Source organism: Anoplophora glabripennis, unplaced genomic scaffold, assembly GCF_000390285.2.
Source record: "Anoplophora glabripennis isolate ALB-LARVAE unplaced genomic scaffold, Agla_2.0 scaffold233, whole genome shotgun sequence".
Taxonomy (NCBI): Eukaryota; Metazoa; Arthropoda; class Insecta; order Coleoptera; family Cerambycidae; genus Anoplophora; species Anoplophora glabripennis.
This window is the reverse complement of record NW_019416413.1, coordinates 98,973-126,041: the sequence shown is the minus strand read 5'-3', so window position 1 is coordinate 126,041 and position 27,069 is coordinate 98,973. Positions and strand designations below refer to the sequence as shown.

General features: G+C 30.9%; 1 protein-coding gene across 1 annotated transcript; it reads left to right on the top strand.

Annotated features, from left to right (window-relative positions):
- Nucleotides 1-24,869: 24,869 nt before the first annotated feature.
- On the top strand, nt 24,870-26,301 carry LOC108908505 (fibrinogen silencer-binding protein-like). Its single transcript, XM_018712560.1, has 5 exons — nt 24,870-24,877; nt 24,938-25,199; nt 25,280-25,415; nt 25,683-25,999; nt 26,122-26,301. The coding sequence occupies exons 1-5, from the start codon at nt 24,870-24,872 to the stop codon at nt 26,299-26,301; spliced, it is 903 nt and encodes a 300-aa protein (XP_018568076.1).
- The last annotated feature ends 768 nt before the right edge of the window (nt 26,302-27,069 follow it).

The window sequence follows — 27,069 nt, the reverse complement described above, 5'->3', positions numbered from 1 at the left end:
TTGGAGTACGAAGTCCAGTGCCTGACAATTAACTAAAGGTAAAATTAACAAAAACCCATAAATAAATGCATCGTTGTTTTAAGTACGGAATATCCGTTATTTGATATATGTTGTTTAATTTTATGATATAGAATAAGTATATTGGCGCAGGATAGAGTAGATTAAAATAAGGTTTTCGTATGATCTCAGAAGTGTCATTATAAAAATTTTAAATTGAAATATTTAATAAATAAATCAATTGTTAGCTAGTCACACAAGATATTTATTTTTCAAAATACAATAGATGATAGTGGTTTTATGAAATTATTAGTTCTGATCAAATTAATTACATGTGTTCTTTTTTAATTTCAATTGTCCTAAGTCATTGTCTAGATAAAAAAAATAATAATAAACAGCCTTTCTCAGAACTTCACCTTGAGGTAAGATTCCTCATGGTCACAAAATTCATACTGTTTTAAAATTGAACAGATACCTTCTTTCCAAATTAGCAGACCAGTTTTGAGTTAAATTGAAAACATATGCTCATATAATCTGGCGCCCAACTAAGAAGAAAAGAAGTCTGCTGGGTAGAAGAAGAACTTAAGCCAATAATGGTAAGAAAGAAACACATTCACTCAAAATTATAACAATATATTAGGTAACCACATTATAGTTGTATAACATGTGAGTTAAATAAGCATATTTGTGTGGTTAAATTTCCATAAAATAATGGCCTAAATTACACTTACCTTCTTGTTTGTTCACGTTTCAAAATATGCTAAAACTGGGGAATCCTTCATTTACCCTTTCGCTATGTACAAATAAGTTTCCTCTGTTTTTAGCTCGTCTAAACCACTTAAGGTCAATTGCACTGTGTTTTTAACTCACCCCATCCTCATCATTATACCCTAAAGCTCTAAAACAAAGCCCGACCTCAAATTGCTTATGTTACTTTCACACGAGATTGTCTGTTATTCTTTTTTTACCTTTCTTTACGTTTATTTGGTAGATTAAATGGATTTATCCTTTGCGTCGGGGGTACTTTATAATTACTGAATTTTAGGCAGCATGCCGATTTATTGAGGTATAAATTTTAAGCTGAGATAAATTGTGTTTTTAACACTTACATAATATTTATTTAATATGAAGATATCTCAGGAAACGTTTTGTTGATGTCGAAATTTAAAAAAAATCAAAATTTTCTAAAATATCGCAGATATGTATTTGATTTAAAATGCCGCAATTATATCCCACTGCCAAAATAGTAAAGTTATAAATAACCCAAACCACAATTTTTACAATTTTTTAATTTGATACAATAATTTTATGATTCTCTGCATAGAAAATTTAATGTGCCTTTCATTTTGCATAGTCTTCTGATCATTATGTTTAGCTTAGCGAGCACTTCGAAGGTTCTATTGTTACATTTTTCCATATTTGCTTATCGTGTACAAAAAGAAAGATTAAAACATTTTATTAAATAGTGTTTGTCTTCATTTGAATAAAGAACCATTCTCGATTTGTGTTAATTAACACGTTTCTAATAATGTTAAACATCAAACTTCTTCTCGGTCAGAAAACTTAAATATACATAATTACAAAGTGTTAAATTTTCCGCAAATCTACACAAAAAATAGTAAGTAAAGTAGAATGCATTTTTAGCTCTCTTTCCGTTTTTGAAATAAAATACAGGGTGTTCGATATAAAAAAAAAACATAAATTATGGTCATATCACAAAAACTAAAAATATTATCACATTTATTTTTATGCCATCCAATGTATCTCAAAAAAGTGCTTGTAGAATGTTTAAACCGTTTTAAGATATTTTGAAAGGGAAACAATAAATTGGCACCAGTGGTTGACAGTGGCAGATAGAGAAATACGGTTTGCGCCATTGTTATTTTCCCGAAAAAAAAAGAACTCTATTTCTATTTCTATCAGATTTGCTTTATCTATGATAGACTTGCAGTAACCCTTGAAAACTGACCAATTTGAACAACTCGGTACAAGTGGCAAAGACGTGTTATTATTTTAACATTTTAGTTACGCCAAAAAGTGTTTCCGATCGTGTGCGGGTTTTAGTGACCAAACAATCAGAGTAATCGTTTACCATCAAATTTAAGAATGTTGTATGACAAGTAATGTAGAAATATACAATTCTTTAACATCGCCTGTGAGAATCGTTTATCGCGAAAGCGTAAAAAAACTGTGTACCTACATGGTGCTACCACAGTATCCATCAAAATAAACGAATTTAAAATTAGCTTACCTCTTTCGTAAACTGCTTCATTTAGCCGTTAGAGGGCATCAAAAATGACAAAATAAAACTTTTTTTCGGAACGGTTTATAAGATTTTATTGAAATTTGGTACTTCCATAAAGATGTCTCTTTAGGACCTATTAAAAAAAAATTAATATAATAGCTAGGGGTTAATTTTTCTTATTTCAAATATATGCGGTTTCAAACGAATATAAAATTTTCTATTTTTACCCACATGATATCGATTTTTTCATGTTAGGTCGCCGTCATTTTTTCTAACATACAATAAAAAATAAAACTATTAAATAAAAATAGAATAGCATTATAATACTTCTTACTTCAACATCATCGTTACCTATAATAAAATTACTATTCCTGTTACATGAAAGACAAACTTTTTTAAATCTGACGAAGATAGTTATTTGTTAACACTTTCAAACATATGAAGTATTTTAAACTATAAAAACTCTTGGTTGGAAAAATATACAATCCATTATCCACATACAAGATATTTTTTCATAACATAGATCTTGCGGGACCATGTTTATATGAGACGTTGACTTTCTATGATGAATTACTCTATTATCCCTGTTTTATTATAGCCTCAGCTGTTTTTGTAATTGGTGTGAAGGATTATCAGCAGTTTGTCTGATAGTTTGAAAACTGATCAATGTAAGTATATAAAAAAAATATTTTTTTCCTGTATTTACAATAAACAATTTTTATTTTATTGGTATTTTTACTACTACAAAATATATGTACGAGTAGAGCAATAGTTCCTACACTGTAAAAAAATTTCACTCAAACTTCACTCAGTTTTACTCAATAATGTATCAATTTCTGTCCACATACGATTGAGTGAAATTTTCACTGTACTAGTATGAGTACAACCGAGCGAAACTATTGCATCAGAAATTAGTGAGTTTTACCCAAATCCGAGTTACTGCTAACTATCAACTGAGTGACTTTTGACTCTATTCTGAATATATAAATCCAATTTAGAGTTGACTTTTTCTCTAACATGATTTAAATTTAAGTATTATTGAGTAATTCTTTACTCAGAATTGGTTTATATTCTCTTTAAATTTTAATTTAAATATCATTGTATTAAGTATTAGTCATAAACTACTAAGCTGCTACAGTGGTTTATACACAGATCTGTTTTAGGTCTCGATTAAAGGAATTGGTGAACTGATCGGACGAATAACCATATACCATAACCGATATTGTACGCTACAAATACGTAATTATAGATAACAGTTTAAGTATCCGTTTATTTAACCAAATATTATCGACATTTAATATATTGTCTTTAATTATTGTAATTAAATCACTAGAATAACCAGATAAACCGATACTTGTCCAACTGCAAAGCACACCATACGACATACTGCCAGCCACCACGCCACGGTCACGAGATGACCTAATGGGACGATGGGAACAGAGAAAGACAATGCATCTGCTTTTGCATATTATGAAACAGGGTGGAATTACTCAGTAATGAGGACAATTACTTTGATTTAGGTACAAGTGCACCAAATACGAATTTACGTGAAGAATTTATTTAAGGAGGACCTATATTTGAGTAAAAGTACTCAGTTTTAGTTTAAATATAATCACAAATGTGTAAAATGATAAAAATGCCCAATATTGAGTGAAAATGTACTCAATGATTTCACTCAATGGATTCACTTCGAACCTTAATTGCTTTCACTCACACCGATTTTTTTACAGTGTAATAATATGAAATACGAGTAGGGTGATATAAAAAATGTTGAGATATTTATGGGTTGGAATGTATAATATATGCAGAAGTAACACAAAAAGTTCCTATTAACTTGTATCCTAAACGTCTGAACGTACATGATATATTGTGTATAATTAAACGTTTCAGTGTATATTTTCTTTTGCGATGTATTTTTAATTTTTGCGTTGTACTTTTCCTTTATAAAATTCTTAATCTTATGTGTTCTTACCATATTTAATGTAAATGATGATGATGATTAATCATGTGATCATCCAGTGTGGTGTCACCGCGCGTATATAGAAAACTGTCCTAGTTGTTCAGTAGGCGTGTTTAGATTCAGTTGTGGCATAAAAATAGTACACTGTTTTAACTATCTAAATATAAAGTTCTCATTATTAGTCCAAGCATTATAGAGAAATGCTTACAGAAATTATTACCTGGACAAAAAAAATATGACCGTATAGAAAATTAAATTTTAAATTGAGTTTCTTGTTCTTTAAACTCGATCCAATATGGCGAACATGGTTAAAAAAAAAACTCAAAGTTGAAAAAAACGGTTTTTCTAAAATAACTAAAAAAATATAGCACGGATTGAAAAATTTTAAATGAGGAAGTTGTAGGTCAAAAATATTATCAGTCCCGCTCATAATATAAAAATAAATACGTTTTTTATAATCCATGAATCATATTTCATTAGATAAATACATAATTTTAGTGATTCTTGGTTACTGTCATCATGCCTATCGTCACATTTTACGCAAAATGATTTGACCGCTCTATTTCAGGCACCGGAGGCTCAATATTATCTGACTAATCCATTAAAACAGCATGATGCGACGTACTACTAGAACCTGGAGTTGAAGTATCATTGTAAAGAATCCTGTTGGCTATTTCATTTTCAACTGTCAGCAACATAACTTTCTGCAATTGTGATTGATTTCCACCCACCATGTCTCTTGATTGCTAATACATTAACTCTTGTATTAGCCAGTAACTTTGCCGATGTTCTTCGGAATGAATGGCCTGTATATGTTTCAGGATGTTTTAGTTTCAAAAATTGTGCAATCCTATTAGGAATCATAGAAACGGTATTCTTGGCCGACTGGTTGGTTGTAACATCTACCTGCTTGACAGCGCATTTCAGTTTTAATTTCCAATCTAATCTTGATATATTTCTTGAGAACTTCTAGGTGAGAAACAGAACTCAGACGAGAAGTAATTATAAACGTAAATGGAATTGTAACTACAATAATGTCATCGAAATTTTTGAAATTGACGTTGTCCAAAGTAAGTTTGCATAACTCATCAGAACGGCATGCTCCTGCAATGCCTAAGACCGTCACTACCTTCATTAGCAAATATGTGTTATCGAGTGCCTGAACGAGAAAATCGTTGACTTGTTCTCTTGTAAAAACGTTTGACTTTTTAGGTGTATAGCCGTCATTTTGCGTTTCAAAAATGCTCGCAGCTTGGGGTATTTTGATATATCCACGTTCTCCTCTATGAAAATAGTTGACTTGTTGACTTAATCATTGAGTATTCACTCCATAAATTCGTCGGTGACTTTAAAGTTCTTGATTTCTCCATGAAATATGCTAGCAGTGATATTTCAGAAACAGCATTTCACACGCACTTTCCACTTCTCGGGCAATAAACATTCGCAGGCAGCATTTACTGCACTTTCTATTTGAAAATCACTCATTTAGAAATAATAATTTAAAACCAGCAAAATGCAACTTCTATGTAGCTTTGTTTATAAACACCGTAGAAACGACAAAATCCAAACAACCAAGGCGACTTTGCAAGATTTCGAATAATGTCAAAATGAATTGATTAAGAAATGTCAAAAAATAAAACCTAATCTTTATTTCATGAACCATAAAGAACTGTGGGAGCAGATAAAATGTTATACACTACATAGCAGTTAAGTATAATTTACCAGTCTCGGAGTCTATTTCCAGTCCTTGCTTCGCTCGGGCGCAAAATCGTCCTCGACTAGTAAATAATACTAACCTCTTTATGGTGTAAATAACTATAACATATTGCTTTTCTTCTGCCGTTCGACTGCAAGTGCTGTATGGCACTTGACGCTACCGTCAGACAGACGTCTAGGTATAGAAAATTATTTATGTTTAATAGAGACACTAGTGCTGCACGGGAAAATGACGCAGCCATCTACCGCTCCCATCAACATGCGAAGTATACCTTAAATGCTGCAAAAGAAAAAATGTACTCATATTGGGTAGACCATTTTGGTGCCATTGTAGGAAATGTGCTTCTGTTTCTATAATTGTTACTTCTCCGAAATTGTCTCCTAAAATCATTTTGGTGCATTGAGTTGATTTGTTTTTGTAATGAGTTGTCCAGATTTTAAAATAATTGCCCCATTGCAGCCACCTGCCCCGTGGCAAGCGGTTACAATAGATATTATTATGGGTCCTTATCCTGAGAGCGGGGGGAATAAATAAGTATCTGATAGTAGTGATGTACCTATATATTTTGACAAAATAGGTCGAGGCGGGGGCCGTTCCTGAGGTATGAACTCGAACTGTATTAGATATGTATGTTGAGAGGAATATTCCATCGATGCGGTTTTCCCCAAGAGGTTATTATAGATAATGCGTCGATCTTCAGGAGTCACGCTTGGAATTGGTTCCACCAACAACATCATATAAGCCACTATGTAAATCCGATTTATCAACAAATGTCAAATCCCGTCGAGCGCCGGAATCAGTAAATTAAAAAACTATTTCGTATAGAGACAAAGACCGGAAAGCGCTTAGGACCAAGTGATTAATGAAATGTTATTTGCATTACGAACAAGAAAAGAATTCAGCTATCGGAATGTCCCCCGGTGAGGACTTTTTGGGAGCTTCTCTGGTAAGGGCAGGGGAATGGGTTCACCCTGAGCACCAGCAAATAATCAAGGAAGTAAGAAGAGCACGCGAGGAGCAGATTAACGCAGACAAACACTTTTCAAGCCAGAATTATATCCACTATCTCCAGACGCCCCAGTAAAGTATCGACAAGGAGAAGAAGCCCTAGTTTGAAATTTCCCTGGTACCCAAACACCTTTGGGAGAAGTATGGTCTGGTATGGCATTTTCCTATTGAAAAAGTCATCAGTAATGGAATATACGAAATCAAGAGGAAAGGCACCCAATAAATCTATATCGACGATATAAGACCGTGGAAAAGGGACCCCCCGTTGAAATGCCAATTGCCGTCCACGTATCCGTAGCCGAAAGATACGATCAGGAGTGAGCGCAATAGGGTATACCACTACCGTCACTAGCCAGAACGAGCGAGAGGTCAGTTTCCACATTGGGAATAGACGAAAAGACACCAAATGGTTCAGCAGTGGCCCAGGTACAATCCATACAACAACTGAGAGTTGAAGGTCCTTCCGAAGTAAAGACTAAAGATCAATCCAGAGCGAGCGAGAGGCCAGCTCCCATGTTCGGTGCAGACGAGGTTTGTGCAGATCGTCCAAGAACGAGCGAGAGATTAACCCCCATGTTGTTTGTATGATAGGCGATTCTGAATTACCATATAATAAATACATAAATGCTATAACTATTATTGGTTTATATCCTTAATATGTTGAGATGGACATGTAAGTGTAAATATGCAATGTAGTTATTTTATCTTATTTTCTTGTTAGTTGGTTAGATTATAAATACTCAGTCTTTGGGGAGAGATGTTGTAGAATTTTGCTTTTTTTCTGGAGAAAAAGGTTTTACCAAATTTTCTAATGCATAATTCGATAGACGTTGAAAATGAGGAAGTTCCAGTCCAAATTTTATCAAGATCAAGCCCAGTATAAAGCATTTGAGCCTTAATGGAGCTAATGGCTTATCTGCTGACTGTAGTACCATCTCGTTCTATATCAAACATGCTCTCTCTTTTATTTACACGTTTCAGAACTCAAGTAATATTTCTCCAGTTTATTCATTTTTTAATGAACTTGTAAATGACGAAACGGAGATCAATATTTATTTTATAATATACATATGCAGCAGATTGTTGGTTGCTTATCGCATATTTGACTCTCTCAGGAGTTGGGATTTTTAGACATAATTTTAATTTATATGAGTGTAAATTTCACACACATATTTTATTACATATCTCATTTTTACTGTGGCGAATCAAACAAATGTTGGTATATTATGCCATGAAAGAGAAATAAAAAGTCTGAAATAGAGCAGGATAATAATATGTAACTATTTATGTATTACAAAATACAAAAGATCTATCTTTCATTTCTGCAAAATGAAGTTCATTTATTATAAAAGGTAATGTAGCAAACTGAAGTAATATCATACAATTTAACATTTGTTTTTTATTTTCTGTGTAACGTTCTAATGAGCAAGAAACTCATCGTCCATGGATTAAAAATGAAACAATCATCTCTACGCCAATGCAGCAATCCTAAAAACAATCAATTGCCATCGCTTCAAATAAATTGTACGTTAGGTAAGAAATTCCACTACTCTGTAGTCAATTGAAATCGGGGGAAATTACTCAGTTCTCGCTGTATCTATTCTGCTTTCTGCTATTATCCCAGCTCAGCTATTCCAAATTACTCTTTGTGTTCGTTTTTATTATTCTTATAATGTTGCTATATGTATTCCTTTCCCACCTTCCCATTTATTTGATGTAAATCACTGTAATCTCATTTACATAATACAATCTTACTTCCCAATCTCTGTTATATATTAAAGTTATTCTACTAGATAACTTAAATGAAAAATTACAGCTCGTATAATTCCATTCCCAATACAGATAAAAAATTATGTAGCAACTTCAATAACTATATTTCTAAATATTTCTTAGCAATGTTGTTATTTATGGTGTAAATATACCTCGTTTCTTTGAATATATCGGATAAGCAAACATTTTAGTTTGCAAAAAAAAAGGAAAATTACACTACATAGATGAAGTTATCATCTCTGTTTTTGAGAAGCATTCTCTTTTTTTATATAAATGATACACTTTTATAGGCGAGATGTAACAGATGAAAACCGACGAATTACCCTGCTATTTTTCCTTAACTAGAGGTATAAAATAAGTATAGGTGAGACGCATCCAAGACATCGAGTAGCAAAAAATAATATTGGTTTTTTTAAATATAATTAAATACAGGTAATTTGGAATACCTACATTAACAAATTTATTCCTTTATGCTCTTTTACTGTTTGCAGATTAAGTAGTGTGAAAAATCGATTGAAATTGCCTAAATTTCCAGTATATAATTAGGTTTACAAATTGACGAGAATATACGTCAATTTTGTGAAGCAGATAATTTCATCCATACTGAATTTCCGAGGAACTGGTTAAATTAAACTTTGGTTCCCCACTTTAATTTTCACCAGAAACACAATGAGGGATAATTGTTTTATGATTTATTAAACAAACAACTTTTCGAAGTACCGGAAAGGTAATGCGACAAAATATGGAATCAATAACGTGTGTTCTTTGGCATTACTAGTGTACAGGGTGTTTCAGTTCGAGTGAACAAACTTTAACCACAAATAGAACTCAATAAATAATTCAGAATTGTTTTATAAAGCAAGGGGTCTAAGTCTCAACGTTTTCACTGTACAGGGCCGTATTGGTCGGATTTTAAAATCATATTATTTATGATATCTTTGGTATGCTTATAACGAATTGATTCAAATTTGGTGTGTTGTTAACATATACATATGTGCATAATTTACTGTAAAATTTACAAATTTGTGTAGGTCAGTGGCGTAGGAATGGGTAATAAAGCGGAAGTTGAAAATCGGTATAGTGTATCGTTTACCGAAAATCTCAGTTGAATGGGAGACTGTTCTTCTGATAATAAATTTAGTTTCTTAAGGATAGGAAGTAAATTTTAAATTAATATTGTTATAATGTCACGTATTACCTTAGAACTCAAAACAATATTAAATAATGTCTCTACATCGGCAAACCGACTAGTAAATTTTAAATATAATCCCTTGTGTATTATTTATTGCATTTGCAATGTGGTCAATTTCTTTTCTGAGGTCATGTTTTTGTTGCACTGCAGTACGGTGGACAGCATGTTCAATGGCACCTTCTCTAAAATTTCATTTGTGTCATTCTGAAGCAATTTAGGTATCCTTACCCATTCAACGGCCCGTTTGTTTCAAACAGATATAATTCCATTAAAAAATTACACCTGCATATTAATTTTAAATCTGCGCTGTGCGTCCATTACATTATCCGCACACAATAATTGCCATGAATAAACCACTAAGCAATAATAGACTTATCTGTCATCAGGAACTGTCATTTTATTCTCAAGATTTAAAATATTAGTTAGTGTTTGTAAAAAAAATTGATGAATATTCAAGATTTTCTTTCATTCGACTGAGATTTTCGGTAAAACGATACCCTATACCGATTTTCAACAAGTAGGTATACCTTTTTTATGTAAATCGAAAAATGAATCCCAAATGAGGGGTTGGGGTAAAAAAATCCCGCTTGACTACCCATTCCTACGCCACTGATCTACAAAAATTTGAAAATTTTATAGTAAATTATGCACATGTGTAAATGTTATTACCACACTAAATTTGAATCAATTTGTTATAGGTAAGCATAGCAAAGATTTCATAAATAATATGATTTTAAAAACCAACCAATACGGCCCTGTACAGTGAAAACGGTTAGGTATATATTGAGTTTTATACCCCCTATATACAACTTTATACACCCTATATATTACTGTATTGATGTGAATGTTCAATTGTATATATTTTTTACGAAGAATCTTACTCATTTATTCAATAATATTAAGAAACTGTAGAAACTTTAGCAACATTAAAACTTTAAAAACATATTATTCGTTTGTCAGGTCTAAATTAGAATATGGTTGCGTCATTTGGAATCCATATTATCAGTGTTATAAAATCAGTATTGAAAGAATTCAGAGAAAGTTTTTAAAATTTTTGTATTTTAAAGACGTTGGAAATTATCCAGATTTTTTATTATTATATCGCACAATTTAATTTTTTTTCCTCTTTTTTCTTTTTTAGCGTTTTCTTTAGGTTGTTTTTGCATTTAGCTATTATCTATATTTTGCTTTAATAGTTTCCGTACATTTGTTCTATGATTTCATTTTGTAAATTTATTTATTGGAATGATTAGATTAGGATGAGATAACTAACTATACAGAGTGATTCAGAACTTATCCAAAAAAAAATTCTGGATGAACAGGGGACCCTTACAAATACAATTTTGTAAAGAAAAAATCAAAAAGGGCGGTTCGAAATTGATTTAAAAATACACTTCTGCACGGCACTGGAAACTGGTCCAGTGTAAAACCTGACCTAGCACAATGCGACCGTCATGGCGGTGTGATAAAAACGGACAAAATCTTTCGCAAGGAAAGAAATATGTAAATAGAATTTTATCGCACCTATTTTATATCGGCAAATTCAACTGCTTTTGCCGTTATTAATTAATAAAATTAATTTGTGTTTTTAAATAATAAAATCATTTAACATACCCGATGCTGCAACAGCAATTGTTCAAAATTTTATCCACTCACGTGTAAACACATTTGGGTCCGTCTTACTCACTTTCTACGAACTAACACAAATGATATCTTGCTTCGCCATAACACAAATACTTCACCATAATACAAATGTTGTCTTGCTTCACCATAAATTAAAACGATCCACCAACTCTGAGTTACTATACACGCAAGCCATTTTTGACACTAACTACTAAAAAACTGATGTAAATAACACAGATAACAGGTAAAAACTACCGCAACGACGGATTTCAGTATTAGGAGTCACATGGCTCTCCATGCGTAATTTGAATGACGCTAGAGACTACAGTTGTCCAGCTATGTAGTGGTTTAATGTGCTATAACTTCAATAATTTTTTTCTCAGAAACTATAAGGATTTTACAATTTTTTTTTACAATATTGACTCCATTTCTCATGCCGCATCTATTCTCAAATTTTTTTGGATAAGTTGTGAATCACTCTGTATATGTATACATATGTTATTTTCTCATATTCTATTCTTTTTATATGATGCTTAATTAATGTATTGACATATGAGGATTCAATAAAGGCAATTTATTATTATTAATATTATTATTATTTGCAGGATTGGTCAATGCCATTTTAAAACTAATATTACGTACAACATGTGTGCATGATATCTGCTGATATTACAATTATCGCACAGTACAGTATATACATTTATGTAAAAATGTGTTATATTTGTTTATTAAATAATGATAATAATGTTCATCATATAATTCTATTCTATCTGTTGCACTATTTTAATATTAATTAACACAGCTGCATGTTACATGGTATTTAATCGAATAGCTATTTCATTTGCTACATTGTTGCTTTTATTACCTACATATTTTGACGTAAAAAGAAACAATTTCCTTGTAAAATGTTCGGCACATTAACATTAAAAATGAACAAGTTTGTGATATTCTCTTGCAAATATTGGAAATAGCTATTGTTTAAACTACTTTGTGAAATTTCAATCTTACCCAGTTCCGCTACTGTAAGTACAGGATGTTTCTGAAATAATTGCATTTCTGGAAAAGGGTGAAAGAGGTCGCGAAAATAAGTACTTTTATAAAGCAACTGATGGTCTAAAATATTACGTTTAAAAATGAAAAAAAAAAAAAATGGTTTAAACACATTTAAAGTCGTCCCTGGTGCGGCAGCCAGCTTTGACGGTTTAAATTTTTGTTCGAAAATACTGAAATTTATTCAAATCTCGTTTAAAAGTAACACAAACATTAAACGAATTAATTACCAATAGACGATATGTTCTACAAAAGTTCAAAGTTGTTTCCATGCTTCCAAACAACCGTTAAAATTATGTCACTAAAACACCACACCACACGTTCACTGAAAACCGTTGCTGGAATCGAGATCTCTGTACAATGTGAGGATTTGCATCAAACCAGTACTGAATGTTGTGAAAATTTAGTAGGGATGCCGTTTTTAGTAAAAACAACATTCATCCTAAAAATGCACCTTGCTTGTAAAATTCGGATCTTGTGCCATATCGAAGAGAGGCATCGAATTTAGGAGAGATCTCCGAAAAAAGGCAGTTTCTCCTCGCATTCCCTGAATCTCGGAACGCTGTCGAATGTAAATTAATAAATAATGTTTGTTCGAATCCGTTGTGTCTTTGTTATTTTGTTTGTTTGTTTTGTTTTTATTGTTATTAAAAACCTTCCTCGAAGTTTTGTTGTTTTCTTGTTCTTCCAAACTAAGTGTCCATCGAGTGAGAATGGAACACTCTATACAACCAACACTTGGATTATACTCTTCGTGAGCGACGTACGATAACTGTCTAAAATTCATTCTCTGCACGTACAACATTTCTAAGTTCCCATGTATTAATTAAAGTAGATGATAATAATAATGTCCCTTTCGAGAAGTTAATGGTAAACTCTTTTGCAAGTTAATATTGTTATGCTACTGGTCATAACGGTAGATGGTTAAATAAAGAAATAACCTCTCAGGTTACAGTTAGATACACCCACTTCCCTGCTAATGTTGCCTCGGATCATCTTCAACGACGTTTATGATATTTTCTTTGTTGTCGAAAACATGTTGCGGCCTTCATGTATCAGATGGACATTCCCGGTATTGCGTAATCTTTTGCACTATTCTACTGTTAGGTTGTCGTTTGTTACGGTAACGGATCACATACAAACGATAAGTCTCATTTAAATTGTACTGACATTCTCCGTACATTAACACCATATCTGTTAGTTCTTGATCAGAAAACATTTTATACACCGTCTAGTTAATACTGCAACACAACTAAAGAACACAAGACACCATCAGATTTGCTTGATAGTGGAAATCACGTGGAACGTCAGCCAATTAGAGAAGCGCTTCACGTATGTAACAGGTCCGAAGCATGCTGGCCGTGCGTATGCACAAGATGCACAGGGTCGGCTTACATTTATGGTTAATTTTCTGAATTAATTTTCTCGAAAACAGAAGCATTTAGAGCATTAGTTCCTTAATAAAAGTTGCTCATATTCGTGCCCTCTATCACCCTTTTCAAGGAACGAACTTATTTCGGAAACACCCTATTGTAAAGGTACGCGACAAACCAGTTGTGCATTTTTTTAATGTTATTAAAAAATTCAGAAAAATTCCTATGATATTCGTATCTCCCAATTTCTTTAAGAATGAAAATTATTTCACTTTTAAAGACTATCTGCATTCAAGATGTAATGGGCCGGGTGCATATACCGAATGAGATTATTTTCTAGATATTTTTTAAAAATGTTGAGTACGCACAGTGTTCAAATAATTATGTGGAGTAACAAATGAGAACGACAAAACTGTGAGTTAATTAAAACAAATTAATTTAAAGCTTACGTAAAGGTGTATTTCGCAACTAATCAATATCACTAAAGTTGTTTTATGCATTTGTGTAATAAATCTTGTCTGATTGTCATTGGGTTGTTGTTACATTTTTATCGTATCTATTTTAAGCGAATTTAAAATGACCGTAAAATTGCTATAATAAATTTTGCATTGACGAATTCCGAATTCGCATCATTTGTAGGACAATTTCTTGAATTTTATTTCAATAAGTAGATAACAATTCAAAGTAGGGGAAGAAATACTAAACGTAATTTCTTTTATGTGCAGGAAATCGAGGTGCAATTTTAAAAACAGCATGATATGAGTTTCCCTAAAATATGGCATTTCTAGGATACAGAAAGAGACTGTAAACAGCTGCTGGCGACAACAAAAGGAGAGGAAAAAGAATAAGTACAAGTTCACGACGAACGCTGCAACGGGAGGACTGAATGAATGTAATTGAAAAGTGCTTCTTGAAAACTGGCTATAACGAACTCAAGAGTTACAGCAATTTCGAAGAGGATAAAATGTTGGTCAATATAGACACTATGGTTTTGATAGTGTATCGAAACTTTGTAATAGATGGCATATGTGAACGTTCTCCAGCATGATAATTTGAACAATTTTCAAAATTTCTTTAGGAAAATTTTGTAATTGTTATAAGGAGGTGGTCTGAGCAAAAAAAAAATAAAATAGGTAGAAATATTTTAAAAATTTCCGGTCGTACTAAAAATTGCATTGACACACTTCCGTAGGGACTTGAACTACCTTCCACGAGCAGGAGAAAGCTCTGTGCGGAAATTTAAGTTTCCAACAAATTTTCCAAAATTTTCACAGAAAACTTCTAGTCGTCCCAAACATCGAAGCCGCAACAGACGACACCGCCAGAGGCTGATGCTCTTAGTAGAGCAGCCGCTGATGACGCGCTGTGGACCTATAAAATTTACCCCAGTTTGAAATTTCGGAAACTAAAAAGTTTTTAGAATATGTATTACGAAATTCAAACTCGTGAACAACTATAACCGTAAAGTACCGTGCCAAGGACTCAGGTCGACCATCAATTGCAGTTGGCGACGTTCCAAAGGTTGGTTAAGTCCAGAGAAGCCCATGGTCCAGATCAAAGGTGGATTTCGCTGCACGACCTCTGCGGACCCATCAAGGACCGTGACTGAACGTCAACTCCAGTCTTCCTGTTCAATAACTAGGAGTGGGACGTGGCCCGTACGTTAGCACGTTGTAAATTATTGCCATTTTGCATTGTATAAAGTCTATATAGATCAATAAACAAATATCCCTTGTTATAAATACATAGGTATTGTAACAATAAATCCATTTTTAATCATTCAAAATGTGAGCAGGTACCCTATTTTTTAGGCAGTTCGACTGACTCGCGGATGTTAGCCATCTCATATACAAATGTTGGTACTACGTTTTAGATACATTGTATTAAAAAATAAAATATACTAAACATTTCTGAATAATGTTGCTTAAAATTTAATTTGTTAATAGTGTAGAATTTTTACACACATTGTATGTGAGTAAATATGAATAAACGATTACCTCTAAAAATACTGTAACTGTAATGTGAGGTAATGTAATGTTCTAGAAAACGTCATTCTAAAATTATTAGTTGGTAAATTAATAAACAATCACAAACTTAATTAAGATATGTGCAAAGTAGGTGAGCTTCCGCAACTATACTCTTAAAATTATTATCATGTCATGAGGATATGAAAATAAATTAGGCTAATTATGTGTTAAAGAGATCTTGTGCCTTTTAGCAATATACAGAGTGCATCTAAATAACACCGAAAAAATGTAAGGAGCGATTCTCTGATGAGAATTAATAGGGCTCTTTGAGTAAAATTTTTTGAAAAAACTGAAAAGTTACGCCCCTTCAAAAATTTCAAAAGGGGTTGATTATGTCAACCCCTTACAAAAATACTTCAGGATTGAAAAAATTTCAGAAAGTGTAGTTTTTTTGACAGATAATGTTCACCAAGTTTGGTTTCTTTATCTAGATATATATGGAAGATAAGAAAGAAAAACAATTTTTTTTGAAATTTTTGGAGGGGGAGGGGTAACTTTTCAGGGGAGAGTTTTTTCTAAAAATTTTATACCAAAGATCCCTATTAATTTTCATTAGAGAATCGCTCCTTATATTTCTTTGGTGTTACTGTATAGGTACATATTTATGTATATTAAAATATATGACGTATATGACGTTAATTCTATATCTGGTCTTTACAGAATAATGTAACCTAAATTATTAATACAATGTTTGGTTAGTATATAAGGTAACTCCTGATAATATTTTACGTTATGCCTTTTATTCAAAATTCATTCGTTTTAATATAACTCCCACATTTGTGGGATAACAATGTTGTTGAATAAAAATCCATTGAACAATATTATATACCGGTATATTTATTAAAATTCACAATTAGAATATAAAAGGATAATTAATTTACCAGATAATGATAGCAGCTCAAGATAAAAAATTTAATAAAAACCCAGCTTTTCATTTAACTCGCAGTGAAATGGAATTTTTCTACCTGAAAAACTCAAAATGAAACAAATTTAAATTTGTAACGATAACATCTGTTATTAAGCGGACATATCCAGAAGCAGAATTATGTATTATACTTTTTAATTTATGGCATTGTAACTCACATTCTCTCCATATTTGTTTCACTTATAGATTCTAATCTAATGTACATTTCCCAGTGATTGTTACAAAATATATACAAAGTAATTACGACAAGGAGAGATGATCCTATTAAATAGTTGGTTTACTTATTTAAATGTATTATATTCTTTAATAGTTAATATTTAATTGAAACAGTTAGATGCTATTATATTTTCTTATATGACCTAATGCAGGAAATAAACTACTTTTTTGAAACGTGTTTTATATTTAAAAAAAAGGAAATATTGGCTCTTCAAAATCGTACCATTTTACGCGATAAATACATTTTTAATATTATTAATATATGTACAGATAGATTATTATAATTACCGTTTCTTTGTTTTGACATTTAGTAAATTTGCAAATAATTATTGTTATCGTATAGGCAACACAGTGACATACTGTATATAATTTTTGACAAATAGTATTATTTTCTAAGATCTAGATACACATTTTGCTACAAACCTTAACAAATTCTTTAAGGCAAATCGATACATTTTTATGGAACCAAATGAATCAATCGCATCAAATTTCTAAATATTATTGTTCAATATTCAGTACTGTTCATATTAATGTAATAATTGTTTTTTTATAGAGTGCTTCCCTCTATGTTGCTTCAGTTCATTAAAATCTCCTGAACGAGAAAAGTTAAACATATCCGCAACTTTAAAGCAATACATAATAAACCCACAACATGTGTGATTTATACGCTAGATAAAAAATGTTGATAATAAACATTTCTTTTTTTGTTATCCATGTCTCAACGAAAAAAAAATTTCTGTTTTACAGTGCCTAATCAGTGTTCTCTGTAAAGTTTGTGAAAATGGATTTATTGCGTTTTGTACTTTATTTTTTATGTGAAGCGATAAATAAAATAATCACGAGCATGCTTTCTAACAATATTTCATTCCTAATATCAATAAACCTTAAATTTTTATAAACATCTAGTGGTGCATTCCTTCCAATTCAGAAAACTACATTATATTTTGTCCTATTGTAAATAATTTGTAACATTTGTGTGTTCCTTGCCCACTTCTTCATTAAAAAAATTATCCTCTTTCCTCATTGTATTGTTATATGCACATTTCATTATATATGTTTGTTAATAATACCTAATTAATTAATATTAATTAAATATGTATACCTAGATATCGTAATTTGTGTTTATAATATAACAGTAATTCTGTATGTTTATTGCACAAATGAAGTATGTGAATATAAATATATAAATAATTAAATAAATAATTAGGGTATCTATAACAAATATTATACATACACCTTATGCTGTAAGAAGAAAAATGCTTGTATATATTATAATTTAAATTATTGTTGTGTAGATAGATATCGTATTGGAAACGATGAGCTTATGATACAAGTATTACAGGTGATTGTATATAGAACAACATGGATGCAAAATCGATCTAGGAATCCACAATTATCAAACGTAGAATTTCGTCGCTTGAACTTAATTTGCCATGGAGAAAAATCCCTCTCTGACATAACTAGATTGACTTCACTCTGTAGGTTTTTTGTTAACATAGCATCCGTCTATCAATTTTTGAATAAGTTGAAAACAAAGACAAAATCATTTTCATTGATGATGAATGTTCTATGCTACAAAAAATGAGCTGACTTATGGCTTTTAATAAAGGCAAGTTATGGTAAAAAGGACGTGAATTGAAATAACAGCTAAAAACAGAGAGATATATGAAAAAATACAATTGAATATTACATGCCATGTAGGATTGTGGGATCTGAAAACGATTAAATATTCAAAATTCGATATTCGATTAACGATGACAGTTTTGGCAGTTTTCAAGAAATTTCAAAGAACATAGCTTAACAAATAAAATGAGAAAATTGGGATAATATCCAATCAAGCAGGGATGTTGAGGAATCATATTTATTACTTTTAAATACAATTAATATTGCCATAAGAAATTCAACAAAACTCTAACAATAAACTGAACCAAAGAACACCTTGGATAACTTTAGGATTAATAAGGTTTATTAGACGTAGGATAATACGAAACAACAGCTTTTAAAGAATTTTACAAATGATTTTCCTCAGGAAAATATAGAAATATGTTAAATAAATTAACGAGTAATTTAATTAAGAAAACCGAAAATGTGTATTACAGGATGAATATTTCAGAATCGACTACAAAAAAATATAATGTAAATGAAGTTATAGAAAAAAAGTGAAGTATAATCATTTTGATAAAATTAGACACAATTACGTAAGGAAATTTTAAATGATTCCATTAAATTTAAGTAAACAAATCGTGCTACAGTGTGCTATAGAAATATATTTCAAGTAATACATTTTTTCTTGGGCCAGTAGATAAGAGCAAAATACTAACACATACAAATTCATTAAAAAATAATTCTGCATCAGGTGAAGATAATAACAACTGTTAATTATAAAAAGTGTACTCTATATAAACTTTTGAAACCATTAAAACATTATTATTTTAAGGTTTTTAACAAGTGTGGTTTCTAGTGCATGGAAATCATCTATAGTGTAACTCCAATTTATAAGAATGGTGATATAACAGAAACTAAAAATTGTAGACCTATACCTCTAAACTGGAAATGTGCATATAAAAATCCCCAAAACTAGCTGAAAATTATACAGTGGTTAAGTAACATAATGTAATTCTTAATCATATCAAAACTAACTTTATTGCCTTCTCTTACAACTTTCGGTCAACCTAAATTTAATAATCTTAAATGCGCAATGTTATATGTAAAAACGTTGATAATAGTGATAATACAGGCTGCACTCTTTCATCTACTAAAAAGGTTAATTTTACGATGTAAAAAAATTGGTAAACTATTTTATAAATATCTCTTAAGAGGGGCGGTTATATGCGTAATATATTGTCCAGTATTTTAGAAAATCTAAGCATGTTAGAAACAATATCTCTTCACTGTACCAGTTATACAAGTTTTTTTCAGGGTATAAGACAACTGACAATACATTCAAAATATGGAAAAAAGCATATTTTTACATCGTATATTTATCTTATGTGTCCTAAATATTGCACGATTGTTGAATATACAAAAAATCGTACTATAAACATAATCACAATCCTAGAATGCTTTTTTGAAAATATTAACACATGCATTAATCACAGTTATTAAGTATCTTTACTTTACTGGATAAAACAGAAAAGGTATTTTCTAATATTTACGTGTTCTCCGTGATCTTTGATTGCGAAGAATTAAAGGAAGTTCTAGTTTAGCGTTAGGTTCGTCACTTCCTGGATAGATCTACTTGTTCTATTATTGATCGTACTTCTAGTAAAAACTAGAAGTACGATTTCTTGTCTATAAAACCCCAACCTTAAGTAATGTATTGGGTACAAGGTAAAAATTTAAAAATTATGTATCACTCATTGGTGGAGTCAACAATAATAAGATATGGGATTGTCGTATGGAGGAGGCTATATGATAACGTTATGAAAAATTTAGTCTTGTCAAAATACTGCTTTACAAATATTGTTTCATAAAAACAGTCGTCAAAATTGGCTTTATGAACAGATAAATGTTTTTGATATTATATTTCTATAGTTCATTAATTATGGTCAAAGTAAAAAAATATCCGTTGCTTTTACACAACTACGAGCCAAGAGCTATATGAATAATAAACATAAATGTAATACATTTTATTAAAACATTTTCAATTATATAAAATTTAAAGTACCGAATGATTATGGAATTAATGTAAATATTTTATTTTTTTGAAAATTTATTAACGTTTTCTCAATTTTGTATATATGTTTATTAATTATATAATTTAGATTTACTAATGTCTGCAGGGCAACATGTAGGCCAAGGTACTTCGCTACCGCGTCCAATCCAACGGTACGGGAAATTTCTATCAAGATATTCTCTTACTTCTCGGGTATAATGTGCTGCTAATTTATTATAATGCCTACTACTTTGGAAAAAATAATTTTTTAATTTAATTCCCTCTGAATCTCAAAAACTTAAAATGTCTGTGTCTCGAAAACGGTTAAGTTTATCGATTTGTAATAAGTATACCTTTTTTATTTAGAATTGAACGTAGTTCAATAATTTCTAGTTAAAAAATTCAAAATTGAAAATACAAAAAGTTAGATATAGATACATATTTTTACATTGATAGAACAGTATAACTGGCGCCCCTTAGACGTGACCCCAATACTGCATATTCATATTTGCCACCTCAAAAAACGTAGAACTACAAATTTTCAAATCAATCGGAAATATTACTTCCACTTTAACACCCTGTAGAATGAAAAGGAGTAACAATTGATTAAGGCATGTTTGGCTTATTCGCTATATTTTGACGTTAACAATCTGCCATTAAGCTGTGTACCATTATTAATGATTCACCCTATATAGATAGTAAAGCTTTGGTGAGTTGACATATTAAGACTCACGGACACAAAGTAAATACTCCTCTGTCGATATAAATGAAAAACATACACAATATCCGGTTTGATTTGTTATTGTGATGTTATTGAGATAAAACAAGCCTGGGCGTATAATATTGTATTGAGTGAATTCGATATTGTTTTGAATGTACATACTTCATAAAGCTACAAATTAGGAATATGTAAAATATACCCTTTGTTAACGAGGACAATAGAAAATCATGTGCTTATTATTCTCCTTTTAAAGTCCATATAGTCGAAAAATTACAGGGGAAGCAGTCGATGCCCCAAATAAATTCAATTTATATAACGTTTGACAAAAGAACCTGATCGCGGCACCAATTACAAAAAACAATTATATTCCCTCGGAATTGTTTGCCTTTTAACATCGACTCTCCACTCTTTTGCCGGTGGAAAACCCCTTGCTTTGAACTCTATTGCGACCGTTTTCTCAATTCATCGGTTTCATTGAAATTTCATTCGGTATAATTATAAACTCGGAGACTGGAATATGGAAATAAAACCACTTTCTTTTAGTTGAATTGCAGAAGTTTTTATGGATAATTTTTTTCTCTAAATATCACACTGTGTTTAATTACAAAAAACTAACTGATTTTAATGATATTTTTATTGAAATTTTTAGACAATTAATGCGCTTATTTAAAAAAAAAATCGATAGGTATAAAATAAAAAAGTCTGATGATAGACACCTCAACTATGATTCTGTTCTTAGTGTATACCATTCGTGGCGGATTTGCAAGTCTATATGAATCATTAAATTAATTAACAACAAAAATGTGAGTTTTAGAAAAAATAGTTGTACATGGTGTCTCAAACTCGATAGTATGGGCTTACTGTGAGGATACCACAAATTTAAATAAAATTTGGTGGTGTTAAATGGAATGAGATAAGCTCCATTTTCAATAGAGAGTATTATCTTTGGGATTTAACAGAAACGACTAATGATGTCATCAATTATATTTTTCCCAGAAATATACCCATTTTTTTTCCTGTTAAAAAACTGTCTTTTTTCTTATAAACTCTTATTAGGGAAATTTTTCTGTATTACTTCCCGTTTAAAAGTTATAAGCAATATCGTCCTAAAGAGGCTCAAAAGAAATACCACCTAAAATTCACATTAGCGGTGGAAGCATCAAGTAGTCGTTGGAAAATAATTGAATGTTCGTTGTTTAAAGTGCATAAATGTCACAAAATACTTGTCATTTCTCAATACGAACGTCAAACGTATAACTTTTGTGCTTACAAAATGTTTTCTCATTCAGAAAAAGTTGATATGTTGCTAATTTACGGTTACAAAGTCACAAAAAAATTCAAGAAAAGCTGTAGAGTTATATCGAGAAAGGTATCCAGAGCGCCTCATTCCTCATCATAGAACCTTTACAAGATTGGAGGCGACCTTGTGACGAAATGAATATGCATTTTCTGTTCGGAAAAATCAAATAATTCACCAAAGGGTAAAAAACAATATTAATACGGCTAGACTGTTACATTATTGCGAACAAAATCCATGAAATTCTATACGGCAGGCTAGCCGGGAATTAACCGTTCAACATCATGACTACAAAATTCACAATTTGGAGTAATTGCCTGAAGGTCACATTGAAAACAGACTTAATTTTATAGCTCAAATTGTAGTAAACTGTTGATTATAACCTTTTTCGGTATCTACGTTCTTTGGACGGACGAAAGTCGGTTTGTCAGTAACGGTTTGCCAAACAGGCGCAACGAACACTACTGGTTCATTGAAAATCCCCACATTGTAAATCCAGTCCAAAGCCAAGGTCATTTTGGAGTAAATGTATGGTGCGGCATCATCGGTAGGCATTTAATTGAGCTTCATTTTTATGAATATACATTGAACAGCGTGAGTTATCTAAATTTCCTACAACCAATAACTTCTTGCACTTCTGGAGAACGTGCGTTTGCAGCTAAGAACGCTTTCCGAGAAAAATGGATTGAGTTTACTGGACCTATTCAGTGGCCCGGAAAGTCAGCAGATCCAACACCTCTCGATTTCTTTTATGGGGGGGTTTTAAAAAATAAGGTTAACAAAACACCTTCGTGAGATATTATTCATATGAAAGAAAAAAAAAATCACAAACGCTTGTAATGAGTTAAACGGCGAAATGTTAATAACCGCAGCCCGCAAAGAAGTCGAGCGAAGATTGGATATGTGTCTTGAAATGAGAGGAGGTCATATGGAGAATAGACTATAATATGTATGTAGTAGAGAGCGTTTGCCTCATTTTAAGTCTAAATAATGTTATCATCACCTTTTGTTTTAAGTGTTTTAAATAATTATCGAGTTTAATCCTTTCATTTATTCTTAATTAATTTATGCGCTTTAAACAACGAATATTTGTATTTCTTTTTAGACTCTTTAGGACGATATTGCTTATATATTTTTTAAACGGGAAATAATACAGAAAAATTTCTCTAATAAAAATGTATTAAAAAAATAGAGCTTTTTAGCAGGAAAAATTTGAGTATGTTTCTGGAAAAATATAATTGATGACGTCATTAGTTATTTCTGTCAAATCCCATAGATAATAAAGATAATACTTTCTATTGAAAATTTAGCTTACCTCATCCTATTTAACATACGTATCCCAAATTTTATTTAAATTTTTACCATGACTATGCTGTGAGTATGACTACTTTTTATTAACGATTTTCCTGAAGTCATTACATTTAAGGAGAACTGGGTGCTACAAAAAAATGCAGCCAATTTCATGTTATTGAGATATATTATTTTTGCAATGCGGAATCAAATTCTATGAATTATTCTCGAATTATTTATAGATTTGTTTTCGTTTTTAACGAACGGTGCAAGCATCTCAGTCTACTTACTTTTCTAGTCATAAATAATATTTTTCTTTGCATTGACAGCAATGATTATTTAACACTGCAAATGTAGGCCCCCATGTCTTGTTTCACCCCCCCACCGATAAAGCACCCAAATAACATATAATTAAGTATTTGTTATTTGCTGATAATTTTCAACTTTATTCTGAAATTAATTCTACTATAAATTTCATTTATTGGCTTCTTGCATCGGCATGTCTTCATAGTGTGAGACAAATCATCTAAAATTGAATATATCTAAATGTAACGTAATGACTTAGGGCCAGTTTGGTAAAGTTATCAGACCGACAAGTTTCAAAGAGTTTCTGAAAGAATACCGACAGATAAATTGCAAATAGATAGTTATCTGATCGATAACTATTATTCAGTGGCTGGAGATCCCTTACATCTAACTTCACAGTTAACCAATCGTGCAAATTAAGGGTTATAGTTTGTATTTTGTGTCATGTTTGTGTCATAGGTTAGGTTATATTTTCTTAACTTAAAATTTAAGTAAAAATGGAAAGGTACGTATATTATTGATCATGTGATTTTTTTACCAACTATTATTCTTTAACATTTTTTAGCATAATCGAAGATGTGAAAAGATCACGAAATTTCACTGATTTGGAGAAACACATACTATTCGATTTGGTAATGCAATACAAAAACATAATTGAAAACAAAAAGACAGATGGGACAACTGTTAAGCAAAAAAAGGATTGTTGGGATGAAATTACACGCAAATATAACAGTAACGCTCAAACGGGGACCCGGACTGCCAAACAGTTGCATGCATTATATGATACAATAAAGAAAAAGGCACGAAAAAATCTCCATGATGATAAGGTATGTAACATATTAGAAATTTGTGATTATAGATAATATTCAACATATTCCTATTGACGCATAATGGTTTTGTTTTTCAGAAAAATTTATATAAAACTGGTGGTGGCACGTTCACTCCACAAAGTGATGAATTAGATAAAAAAGTTTTAACCATTTTAAAGCCCCAGTACGAACCACTTTGTAACCCATTTGATTCATCTGCTTCGTATTTTAAAGGTACCTAAGTTACGTAATATTTGTGTGAAATAAATAAACTGAAACTCGTATAAATTAAAAAGATACATCATATTTCAATTAATAGTGAGCCACATTTATATTGCACAGTTATTTTCATCAAAATTTAATTAAGATGGATGATTAAAGAACAAAGTTTGGCAGAAGTACTTATTAATTATCTCAAAAATGCAAAACAATATATATCATAATTTATGGTATACAGATATTTCATAAGCTGTACTAATTGCCATTATCCCCTATTTTCAGAGAATTTGTCTCCAAATATAGATGCTACAAATGAAGTTGAAACAGAAGAAATCATACAAATCATACAGGAAGAAATACCCAGTCATAATAGTGTAGAGCTTACAGCAGTCTATGATTTAAATCCTTCATCTTCAGAGTTTATGCAAACTGTGGAACACACATTTGATTCTGCTACACCTTCGTTGGCTTCAAAAATAGAAAAAATCGCAGAACCTTTGACCGTTTCTACTGTTACACCTTCCACCTCCAGGAACTTGAAAAGAACACCAGCAAAAAAAAGAAAAATTGAAAATATGGAAATACTTGCAAAGCGGATAGTAGATAGAAAAAATTTAAAAGATAGATTAAATGTAGATATTCAAGAAAAAAGAAAAAATACTTGAAGTAGAAAAAAAACATAAAAGAAAAACAACTGGAATTAGCAAATATTGACATACAGATAAAAGAAAAAGAGTTGGAATTCAAAATTCAAGAACTAAAACATAACAAGAAGCTACAAGAAATTGAATTGGAAATTAAAAATAAAGAGTTAGATATAGTAAGTTGGGAACACACTTTAAAATCTATAGAATACAATTCACGTTTAGAAAGTGCGGATATGGAAAACTTAAATAAATAATAGTTAACTTTGTTAAATAAATCTGTTCACAAGTATTTTTAATAAATATATTTACATTTGGTAGGATCTATCTTTTCTTAAGAAAATAACAGTTACTGAAGTTAGTTATAAATTGCAGAATATTTAACTTTAAGTACATTTTTTACTTCTTTAATTACATTGTAAAATATTATACAAGGGCTAACATAAATTTGGACACATTTTTGATAAATAATGACATTTTCGATTTGTGTTTTTGGATGTTGAAGAATTTAATTTATCTGGCATAAAAATAAGTTTTTTGTTTTGAAAGATAAACTATTTAAAAAAATGAACAATAATTTCTCATAATGTGCTAACTTTAGCAATAACTAATAACATTAACTTCATTTATATGCTTTTTATTATAGGAAAAATAATTTTTTAAACAAGCTGCAACCTAAAAATTGATTATATGTAGACATTTTATCAATGTTACAACTACAGAAAAAATAAGACATAAAAAAAAGTTTATTTGTATTATGAAAAATATAAATTGAATGATGTACTTAAATACAGACATATGCATGAGGTTTCGTAAATACGGTTAGTTACTGCAGAGTTTAATTCCTTACGATATTTTATATAATCATCAAAAAACTAAATATTGTTTCAAATAAATCTTGAATGATCTGTGCTACATTCTCAAAATTTTGAGTTAGTAAATTATCTAAACATTTTGAGAACGTAGCACTGATCGTTCAAAATTTATTTGCAAGTTTAATTTTTTTATATTTTCAACACTTCGTA

Excerpts from the sequence above, each read along its gene's own strand:
- LOC108908505 (XM_018712560.1), top strand. Across the intron at positions 25,200-25,279 it reads AAAATCTCCATGATGATAAG|AAAAATTTATATAAAACTGG; the intron begins GTATGTAACATA and ends TTTGTTTTTCAG. Across the intron at positions 25,416-25,682 it reads ATCTGCTTCGTATTTTAAAG|AGAATTTGTCTCCAAATATA; the intron begins GTACCTAAGTTA and ends CCCTATTTTCAG.